At 41.1% G+C, this 12,019-nt stretch overlaps 1 protein-coding gene across 1 annotated transcript in view; it reads right to left on the reverse strand.

Annotated features, from left to right (window-relative positions):
* The window catches only part of LOC132767704 (sterol O-acyltransferase 2-like), a 30,992-nt gene extending 25,147 nt beyond the window's left edge, over nucleotides 1-5,845 (reverse strand). Inside the window, exons 1-2 of the mRNA XM_067465564.1 lie at nucleotides 5,767-5,845; nucleotides 2,949-3,127 (exon numbers count right to left, since the gene is read on the reverse strand). Of these exons, the coding sequence (XP_067321665.1) occupies nucleotides 2,949-3,031 (83 nt within the window). The 5' untranslated portion in view covers nucleotides 3,032-3,127; nucleotides 5,767-5,845. The remainder of the gene's footprint in view (nucleotides 1-2,948; nucleotides 3,128-5,766) is intronic.
* Between the last annotated feature and the right edge of the window lie 6,174 nt (nucleotides 5,846-12,019).

Consider the following 12,019-nt stretch of genomic DNA (forward strand, 5'->3'; position numbering starts at 1 on the left):
TGCTAAGCTTGTAGGTAGGAAATAATTAAGTGTCCCAACTTCAAAGCATATTGAGTTAAAAGCTGTCACTTGGCCAAGGTTCCACTTTGACATTAGAGCAGAGTTTTGAGTTAAGAGCTATCTCTAGACCTATCTCTAGAGGGAATGTTAGTGTGAGGATTCGGGACTTTAGGGCTCCGTGCCTAATACTCTTGTTCACTTTGAAAAATTGCAGCCTGCTTTGTTTTTGTCAGCTGTGAGGAACTTTGGGTTATTTGATTTTGTGTGGTCATTTTTTATTCCTGGTATATTTGGCTTCTCTCTGAAGAGAGAGAGGGAAAAAGGAAGAGAGGGAGGGAGGCTTGAATGAGTACAATATGAATAAAATGAAGCTTTTGCCTCTTCACTTTGTGCTCTGTTTTTCCTTGCTGATATTGAGCTTGGACACCCCCCGGCCCAGGTCAAATTATTAATAAACCACCGCAGGGATAGCCGCAGTGGGCTGGAGCCTGCGGCTCCACTAGAATGGGCTATGCAGGCAATCGGGAATACGGAGGAACCCAGCAGCAACTTCCAGTGCCCGAGAGAGTTCTAGCAACAGACTTTCCCTGTTTTATTAGCTCTATTAAAAAGTAACTCTTTAATACATGTGCACTATGGTGCATTGTCCTCTACATCTGTTTCTTTGCCTCCTCTGTCCTTCTCTTCCAGTTTTGCCTTAGTGGCCACATAACCCCATGGCCTACATGGCCCTCAGACTGGGGCTCTCCCTTCCCCTTTGTGCCGTCACACCTGGGAGCTATAACTCTTAGTGAAAGAGGCATGGATGTGACATCTCTCCCCAGGGGATTGCTTCTTGACCTCCTTTAGGAAACTGGAACTTCCAAGGACCAAAACACTGTAGATAACTCTAAATAGGTTTTATTGTTCACAAAGAGTTATCCTTTTAAGGCAATAAGCTGGAAGTTTCAAAGGGGTAAAGGAAAATATACATTACAGTCTCTGGTTGTCTTGGGTCCAAGGAGTTTTGCAGCTGAGAAGCTTTTCCAGGTCCCTCTTTCTCAATGGCTGTGAATATCGGAATAATCACAACCCCAATTCCAATGGCCTATATTTTGAAAGCACAAAGCCTTCCTCTGGTGCCAAAGAACTGGTTTGAAGGCGCTTGAGACTTCTCAATGTCATTCAGGTTGATCTGAACATGAAGCATAAGTCTCAAGGGTAAGAACCTCAGAATTGGTGCTGAGAGGTAACTTAATCAAGGGCTTCAGAGCCAAGTCTCTCTCTTACGTCCATCTGATAGAAAGTTTGATGGTGGAATGGAAAAGGAAACATTGTCCTGCTCTCTAGGAAGAGGTGGGGTCAAACAATTGAGCAGGAGGAACAATTTAACTGGTGCAAACAACATTGATTGACAGCTATAAATAACCAATCAATCCAACTACACATTTACAGGGTAAAAAGGCAAAATCAGGCATGATACAACAGTTCAAATCCTGCAACTTACAGTTCTACATATAGGTGGTGCCAGTCGCACCGTCACACCCTTTTCTTACATTCACCAGATCTCACCCCCAGTAAATATTGTGCCAACCCTCACTCCCGTGGATACCCCAGTTCCCTCAGCTGGGAACCCCCAGTTTCCACTGATCACTATGTGTGCATTATATTTTATATCTCTATGTCTTTTAGTGAACAAAACCACCAATCTAACCCAGGTGACCTTTCAACAGTACCTCACAACCCAGGAACTCCCTCCAGCAGTTCCCCTGAGCATCAGCTATATACAATGGACACAAACACCCATCATCTCCAGGGCCAATCCATTTCTATTGGCCCCATAGACCCAATTGTGCATAGGGGAACAGGATTCTGATGCTGGACCACCTGTCCTTTGTGCATCTACTTGGACAAAATGAAAGACAATTTAGCACTTGGCATGACTGCCTTGATGCTGGGAGGTCATGTTGTGTTTCCCCAAGATGACATTTCCCCTTTCCCAGGACTGCATTTGCTAATCCTGTCAGTTTGGACAATGCTCGGTATGGACCACGATGGACATAGGCGCTGTAGGTGCCTCACCCACCTTAATGGGTCATTCACCAATACAAAAGAACATTCCATAAAACACATGGGACGAGAGGCCTCCCTCTTTGTTCTGTCCCTAGGCTGGGACAATGGTAATCCTTTCAGAACACTTTGCACTCCTTTGTCTCCTGGACCATACTGCCCTCCCATCAGCCACTGGAGAGCAGAAATCTACATGGGGAGCGGGGAACACTCTCTGATTGGCTGATGTGTGCCACATTCCCGCCTCACCAGGAAAATCCTCCCAGCTGGCCATGACATCAACCTGGCTCCACCAACCATGGTGAAGCCGGCTCCAGCTGGGACGTAAGGGAAATACAAAGGATTCCACTGTATAAATTGCATGTTTTTGCCTGTATGAAGTATCTTAGCTTCCTTTAGTAGCTTACCCTAAGTTGTCATCTTTTCCAGCCATATCAAAATAAAATTACCTCGGTTGCTTCTTCTTCAACTGGTGAGATTTCTTGATTGGGGAACATTGGGTTTAGCTTCTTCATTTTGCTAGGTTCACTGGTCCACAGGAGGCCTGCTGCCAGAACCGGCCACTCACTTAACAGGACTCATTTTCGGCCTGGATCTCATTGCTCTAAATTGTTCTATTTTATTGCTACAGCTTTGTTCTTCTACCATTTTAAAGTTGATATTTCTTTTTATTGTTCCATATGAATGTGCATTTATACATTATTTGTTATTTATAAAGTACATTTTCTTATTTAAAAACAAGTAAAATAGGGTGGGGAGGTTTGGGCGGAACAGATTAATAGCATTTCAGTGGGGGGTACGATTTGGAATAAAAGCATTTCAAATTAAGAGCTCAGTCATGGAACAAATTAAACTCAAGGTATCACTGCATACAGACGGCACATTTTACTGGCACTTGCCTTGGTTCCTGTTTCTTCTTGGCCTCCCCTTGCAATCTCCTTGGTCTCATCCCTTCATCAGTGCTCAACAAGCCCGGCTCCATGTTGGTGTTGAATTTAAAGAGGCACTTGTTGAGTTGTTTGACCGTCTGTCCTGCTTGTCAGAAGATTCAGTGAACAGAAGGAGAAAACGTTCTCACCTGGAAGGGAAGAATTGCCGCTTGTTAGTGATAACTTTTGTCACATTACATTGGGACCTCAAGGCCAGTGACCTCATTCTGACTGCCAGTTTTGAAGAAGTTGTTTAAATTGGGAGCACCTTTCATTTTGAAAGCTGAAAATAATACTTATTAAGTTTAGATATATACACCGCTCCTTCTGATCCCCATAAGTCACTAGTGGGGAAATAAAGCTACTCTGGAAAATAATATTAGTGCTTAGATGCATCCATTTACCTTACCTTCCTATAGTGACATTTAGGGCATGTGCCATTCCTGTTAGTTATTTGTATGTTGTTTGCCTGTGATTTGACCTAAGTACTCAAGGCCAAGGCTAGATTTGTCAAATGATCCTGAGTTTTCAAGGGAACCAATTTATCATTTAACACAGTTAAAACCCCATCCCACTGGGTTTCCTGAAATCTGGGCAATACAAATTTCTTTTAGAGTTTGTACACACACACGTGTGTGTGTGTATGTGTTAGAATTACTCCTTTGCAGCAAGCAAAAGAAACTCTACTAACTCCGTTGAGACTAGAGTTCCCAGGTCTTAATCAGTTTCTCAGGGTGTGAGGCAGAAGGTACTCATGGTGAGAGCACGGCCATGAAAACTGTGCCAGACTGGATGTGCCATATCTGAGTTGCATGCTAGATGTGTCTGTGACTGCTGCTTAAGCTACTGTGGTCAGTGGCATCATCAGGAGATGATAACCATGTGATATGATATGTGATATCAGCTCCATGGGTTCAAGTTCCTGGCATTTTTGCAACTAATAAATTTTTTTTGCAACTAATAAAAATAAACATAGGTAGGGTAGGTGAGGGAAGGAAGGGGAAGGAGCGTCTTTGTAGAGTTAAAACTTGTGCGATCCATCTCACCCAGCATATTCTTTTTTTGAATTATAGCCACCTGGCAGATGATACAAGGTGACAAAGACAAGGAGAAACTGACTGAGAGATAGCCTTTATTCTACAGCTGTGGATATGTTGAACTCCATGGTTTCGCATTGACGTGGCATTGGAGGCTGTCTGGTGGTGGTTGGAATGTGGAGGGATGGGTGTTTTGTGTTGTGGTATATGCTGGGGAAGACATTTAATTTCATTGTGTAATGTCACAATGACAGTATATCTATTGTATTTTTTAAGGTTCAACCTCTGGTTCAATATGATGTCCAACTTAGAGCATCCCCAGCAGATAGTAGTCCAACATCTCTCTTTGCAACGAGTTTCAGTCAAACCACTCTCATCCTTAAAAGGTTCCTTCTAATGTTCAGTGAAATCTGCCATCTTGTAACTTGAAAGCATTAGACCTAGTTCAACCTTATGAGGCAGCAGAGAATAAAACACCCCCTTCCTCTCTGTGGCAGCTCTTGGGGTATTTAACAAGTATGATTATGTTCTCTTAGCTTCACCAGGCTGAACATGCTGTTGAAGTCCTTCAACTTCTCATTCATGTTTTGTTCTTCTTTAAGTGTATTCCAACCTATCTATATCTTTCTTCAAATGAGGCACCCAGAACTGACTATGACATTCCAGGAGAAGCCTGACCAGTGCAGAACATGGGGAGGCTACTTCTCTTGGAAATTACATTTTTATTGGGGTATTGTGTAGTTTCTGGGCTGTATGGCCATGTTCTAGAAACATTTTCTTTTGACATTTCACCTGACGGTGTTTCTGTTGTTATTGTTCATTCGTTCAGTGGTTTCTGACTCTTCGTGACCTCATGGACCAGTCCAGGCCAGAGCTCCCTGTCAACCGTCACCACGCCCAGCTCTTTCAAAGTCAATCCATTCACTTCAAGGATCCCATCCATCTATCTTGCCCTTGGTTGGCTCCTCTTCCTTTTTCCTTCCATTTCCCCCAGCATAATTGTCTTCTCTAAGCTTTCCTTTCTTCTCATGATGTGGCCAAAGTACTTCATCTTTGCCTCTATTATCCTTCCCCCCAATGAGCAGTAGGGCTTTATTTCTTGAAGTATGGACTGGTTGGATCTTCTCTCTGTCCAAGGCACTCTCAGAACTTTCCTCCACCACCACAGTTCAAAAGCATCTATCTTCCTTCGCACAGCCTTCCCTATGGTCCAACTCTCACATCTGTAGGTGACTACGGGGCATACAATTGCTTTAAGTATGCGGATCTTCGTTGCCAGTGTGATGTTTCTACTCTTCACTATTTTATCAAGATTGGACATTGCTCTCCTCCCAAGAAGTACGTGTCTCCTGATTTCCTGGCTTCAGTCTGCGTCTGCAGTAATCTTTGCACCTAGAAATACAGATGGTGTTTCTATCTATTCCATATTTAGTGTTTCTATCTATTCCATATTTAGTCAGTTTGCTGATCAAAATATCACAGGAAATTTCTCCACATCATTTCCACTATCCATTAAACTAGTTAGTTTTTTTTTAAAGATTAATGTGGCAGGATTTGTTCTTGATAAAGCCATGCTGGCTCCTGCTCTCAGGAGCCATTGCTTTCAGCATATATGCCATTAATTGATGTAATAACTGTACTTGCTTAACTCAGACAAGAGTTGACCATGCCCATGATAGATCAATATATCCAGGATTGATTTAAGCTATCATTTTTCATTACAAGTTATTGAAAAATGGGAGAAGACTAACCTCTTTGGATGACAAAAGCAGCCTGCAGTCATCCGTCCCAATACACCACCATGAAGGACAAGATAGCAGCGCCTCAACTAAATAGTGCAAAGGGTATAATACATTTACAAGATTCATTAAAGGCAAGGTTTCTCCGCCCCTTTCTTACATAAGGCTTCAAAGACTTATCTTTGGAGAAGTGTGAACTCCTTCCTCCATCCATCTCACTTACAGCATCCAAATCATCAATAAAATCATTTTCTTATGTCAACTCTGTGGACATATTACTCTGTGTGATATTCTTGGCTGCACTACAAAGTTAATTCCAAAGTAGTCATTATTTCAGAGACTATATCAGATGCCCACAGTTCTGCAATGTGCTGGGTAGTTTGTGTGGGTGAGAAGGTGGAGCCTTTTATAGATGATGTTATGTACACACTAACTGTGATTTAGACCAGGGGTTCCCAAACTTCTTCAGTCATGGAGCCCTTTTTGAAACCAGTGTTTTTCATGGAGCTCCAAGAAATGTTTAGTTCTATCTATTAGGCCTGGGTAACAACGGAAAAATTTGTTTCTAAAATCGATTCGTTTTTTGGGGTTTTTTGCATTTCGATATTTAAAAGAATTCCGAAATTTTCCTTAAAAAAAGTTCGATATTTACGAAATTTCGTAAATGGTAAAAAAAATTACAAAACAATAACGAAACAAAAACGAATTGATTCGTTAATGGCGGCTGCGATCGCGCAATACGCTAAAAAAACTTCTGAAGCTTCCCTCTCCCTCTGTTGTTGACTGTTGGTGTGATATTATAATTTTTTTCACTAATTAAACAAAAAACAACTATAAAACTTGCCCCAGACATGCGGAAATAATAACGAAACGACCTCAAACCAATAACGAAACGAATACATAACGAAATACGAAGCATTTACGAAACAAATTGAAAAATTCGTTTCATTTTTAAGTTGCTCCAGAATGGTTCGTTATCACTTCGTTAACAAAAAAATAACGAATTTTTAACAAATTATGAATTAACGAAACGAAACCGCCCAGCCCTACTATCTATCTATGTTCTATGAGAAATATCACACATGATACATATATGAGAATATTAATATTAAGCTCTCTCTCTCTCTCTCTCTCTCTCTGTGTGTGTGTGTGCGTATATACAAGCTTGGGGACCCAGCGATGCCTGGCTCTTTGAAAAACAATACTTTAAAAATAATAAAAAATAATACCACCCTCTCTCCCCATAGGGATTCAGAGCAGCTTACATACATATAAAATAGGCATTGTTTGTTTGGTAATTTCAGTTCGGTAATGTGTAATGCTATTTATTAGAAAAAAAATAGTCTTTCCTTTTGCTTTTTTATGAATGCTTCTATTTGAAAATGCGTAAGCATGTGAGTGAACTACAATTTCAAAAAATTGTGGGTCAATCACCCCCAAATCCTGCAAGTATTTAAAGTTTGTCATGTTGGGTCTGTTTGTCAAGATTCGTTGTTGGCTAGGTTCAGTGCTATCTGGATGCAGGGTGAACTATAAGTCCTAGATTCCAAGGTCACCCCCCCCCCTCACCCAACCCTTCCAGTATATTCTGTTGGTCACCAGGGTTCTGTGTGCCAAGTTTGGTCCAGGTCCGTCATTGGTGGGGTCCAGAATGAGGGGCCATCTGGTCCCATGATTTCTATTGTTGAGATAATGGTTTCATGAGTCCTCAGTTAATGAGTCTAGCACCTCTGGCACTACTGTCCATTGCATTCCACATCAGAATATTGTTCAGTGATGAGTGGATGATGAAGTCCATTTCTCGGAAAGGGGAAATGTCATTGTGGATGACCGGGGCAATACCTCCCGGTGTTCTGGAGGAGTACTGAATGATTAGTCTCTTTATGTCCAGGTGAATGCACAAAGGGCAGCTGGTCCAGTGCACAGCTGGGGTTATGGGAATCCATAGATTCCAGTGATTATGGGTGATTATCCCTATTATGGTGGCAATGACTCCATAATAATTGACAAAATGATACTGGAGAATTGCAAAAGCTGCAAGACAAACCTTTATACAACTTGGATTGATTATAAAAAAGCATTTGACTCACTGCCACTGTTGGATTATCAAATGTCTAGATGTCATCAGGGTTTGTGAAAATATTAGAAAGTTCACCAAAAATGCAACAACGGAAAATTGAGTTGTTCGTGGGCAACAACAGCTATAGAACTGTTAACATCAAGAAAGGAATTTTCCAGAGCGACACACTGTCACCACTGCTGATCATCATTGCAATGATCCAATTGTCAGTAATTTTACAGAAAACAAACCTCGGCTATCAAACAGCAAGAAATTCACCCAAAATTTCCCACTTGCTGTACATGGATGATCTAAACTTTTATGGAAAATCAGAAACAGAAATCCAGTCTCTGACCAACACAGTCAGAATCTTCAGCACTGACATCAGTATGGAGTTCGACCTAGATAAATGTGCCACAGTGGCATTACAGAAAGGGAAAATTACTTACAGCGAAGGCATAGAGATGCAATCAGCCTGAAGCCTATAAATATCTGGACATGCTATATTTGGACAATATCAAACATGGGCATGTGAAAAATGTGGTCAGCAAAGAATATATCCAAATAGTCAGAAAAGTTTTGAAGAGCAAATTAAATGGCGGAATTATGATCAAGGCTATCAATACCTGGGCCATCCCCGTCATTAGATACACTGCTGGAATTATGAACTGGACACAAGCAGAGCTGGATGATCTGGACAGAAAAAAAAGAAGACTGGTGACAATCCATTACTTATTACACCCGCGTAGTGATGTTGACAGGCTTTACCTTCCCAGAAAATCAGGAGGCAGAGGGTTTCTGCAAGTGAAACAAATGGTAGAAGAAGAGAAACATGCACCGGCAGATTATGTGAAAGGCAGTCAAGAACCAACATTGAAGGAAGTCAATAGTAGTAAACTGCTTAAAGGGCAAAAGACAAAGAGTGAATACCATAAAAAATACAATCCAGAGCAGAAGAGAAAACTGGTGAAAGAAGGCTCTCCATGGACAGTTCCTGGGAAAAATTGAGAACAAAATTGACAAGGAAAAAACATAGCTGTGGCTCACAAATGGAACTTTGAAAAAGGAGATGGAGGGCCTGATTCTGGCAGCCCAAGAACAAGCCATTAGAACCAATGCCATCAAAGTCAGAATTGAAAAGTTGACGACAGATCCCAAATGTAGACCCTGCAAGGAAGCAGATCAAACAATAGATCATATCCTCAGCTGCTGCAAGAAGATAGTGCAGACAGACTACAAGCAGAGGGATAACACCGTTGCTCAGATGATTCATTGGAACTTGTGCCACAAATACCATCTGCCTGCAACAAAGAACTGGTGGGATCACAAGCCTGAAAAAGTTACAGAAAATGAACACATCAAACTCCTCTGAGACTTCTGAATTCAGACTGATAGAGTTTTCAAGCACAATACTCCTGACCTCAAGATCGTTTCAAAAAGCAAAGTATGGATCATTGAAGTTGCAATCCCAGGTGACAGCAGGATTGAAGAGAAACAACTGAAAAAGCTGACACAATATGAGGATTTAAAGATCGAACTGCAAAGACTCCGGCACAAGCCACTAAAGGTGGTCCCAGTGGTGATCGGCACACTGGGTGCAGTGCCTAAAAACCTTGGCCGGCACTTAAACATAATCAGGGCTGACAAAATTGCCATCTCTCAACTGGAAAAAGCCACCTTACTAGGATCTGTACACATTATTTGTCGATACATCACATAGTCCTAGCCACTTGGGAAGTGTCCGACGTGTGATCCAATACAACAGCCAGCAGAGTGATCTTGTCTGCTGTGGACTCATCTTGTTGTGTTTCAAATAATAATAATAATAATAATGATAATAACAACAACAACAACAACAACAACAACAACAACAACTCTAACAACTATAATAAGCTCTGGAGGGGACTCCTAGGTCATGATGTGGAGGAAAAAGATTACCTGAGCCTCAGCTTAGTGGTTTGATCTCTAAAAATTTTTATATGAAGACATAATATATAAAAAAATTAAACATACATACAGTACAATTGAGGATCTGTGGATACTGGAGAGGCCCAGTCACTGGAGCCAGGGGTACCCACAGGTGCGAGTGTGACTGGAAGTTCATTGGGGTGAAGGGAGGTGAAGCCCTGGGACAAAAACGAAGACAGCCCTGATCCAAGGGCTGTAGGGGCTATGGGGCCAAGCGGACATTGGGGCCAGCTGCCAGAGATGGGAAAGAGAGGGAAAGGCACAGGAGGCAAAAAGGACACATAGAATCAAGTATAAGGATAACACACCATTGTGCAGATTCATTGAGAGGGGATTTTGTAATAAAAAAGGACAAAAATTGTTGCAAAGAGTATCGCTTTGGGGGCTTTGGGGGAGCGGGGAGGGACTCCAGGTGTTTGGCTGGGCCAGAGGGGTGGGATTCCCACAGTTTTCTAGACTAATGTAGTCTGGGATACTATGGAAATGGTGTCTGGACTGCAGTCCAGATACCAGAAATAGTGGCCTTATCCCACGCCTTCCAAGAAGGTGCAGAAAAAACCCACTATCTAATTAATTCACTACAAACCAAGTTTTCCTGGTTTGTGGCCAATTAATTTGGGATTGTCCAAAATGTTGTCTGGACAGCCTCCTTTTTATTTTAATATAGGGTTTGTCTGTATCCATCCCCAGTGATACAAAAGCTGGTTTTCCAACCAAAACTGGAAAGGTTGAAGTATTGGTTTAACTGCTAGACAATTTAAAAATGTACATAAATGAGGAATTAACAGGATTACATATGATGCAAAAGGCCCCTATACAGCTTATGCATGGTTTGATAATTGGAGTTGTATTCCATCACATTTAGAGGCGACGTAGAACCTGATATTTTTATAAGTGTTTTAAAAACACCACACAATACAATAGAATGAAGCTGATCATTTAAAACCTATTTATTCTCAAAACCTGTACTGCTCACTTGAAAAGTTTGTTATTTAAAAAATCCCTAGTCATTGTAAAGTCAGAGTAGAGGCAATTCATTTTGATTCGTGCTTCACAAAGCCAAATAATTCAAAGCTATATCTGATGACATATGATAAGAAGTATTGTGCAATGTCATACACTGTGCTTGTTTACAATCTAACCTCAATTCAACAACACTTTGGTCTGTCAGAAACAAATGCAACCAGGCAGTATCCATGCTTGTACCCATTTTGAAACAAGTATCTCTTTCCCAATGATATGCATATTCTGCTATCTTGTTGTGAGCCTGACCCACTTCTTAGGCCTAATCTGATGCCTATCCGCCACACTACCTTTCCTTGCTAAAACAATCAGCCCCATTTATAATCTACCTTTTCTCTCTCATGCTGGATCTACACTGGTATATAATCCAGATTAGCAAAGTAAATAATCAAGATTATCAGTTTTGAATTGAATTATAGGAGTGTGTTGTTGTTCATTCGTTCAGTCATTTCCGACTCTTCGTGACCTCATGGACCAGCCCACGCCAGAGCTCTCTATCGGCCGTCACCACCCCCAGCTCCTTGAAGGTCAATCCAGTCACTTCAAGGATGCCATCCATCCATCTTGCCCTTGGCTGGCCCCTCTTCCTTTTTCCTTCCATTTTCCCCAGCATATGAGTGTACACTGCTATATATTCCTGTTCAAATCAGATAATATGCATTTTATATTGCAACGTAGATGGAACCGTCCTGTGACATGCATAATGTTTCATATGAAAATAAAACACCAAACATTTTGCTTCATTGAAAAGCTTTATAACAGCTATGCACAAGAGAAGTGTGAGTGTTCATGGCCAATTTCTGTCATCTCATAATGCATCTAGGCCACTCTGCTCCTCTTTTTCTGTTTGCACCACCATGATTATGATAAATGAAAGGACCCTCTTTGTTACTATGAATTTCCGGTCTGATTACTCTCAATGCCTCTGTCATCCAATTGGTTTTATTTATTTGTAAATAATGGATTGAGATTGAGATAGTTGGGTTTTTTAAAAAAAATTGCTTTGGGTGTGTTCTTGGGCAATCATGGTTCTAAATGGTTCTAAAATACTTACAAAACTAAAGTTCTGGTGGTGAAAATTTCAGAACTCTAACAAAACTCACAAAATTTCATACTAAATGGCAGTTCTTAATTGGTTCTGTCATTAAAATCACCAATAATGAAATAATAATTAAATTTTGAAAGTTTTGTTAGAGTTCTGAAATTTTCACCACC

The sequence above is a fragment of the Anolis sagrei genome, chromosome 2 (assembly GCF_037176765.1).
Source record: "Anolis sagrei isolate rAnoSag1 chromosome 2, rAnoSag1.mat, whole genome shotgun sequence".
Taxonomy (NCBI): Eukaryota; Metazoa; Chordata; class Lepidosauria; order Squamata; family Dactyloidae; genus Anolis; species Anolis sagrei.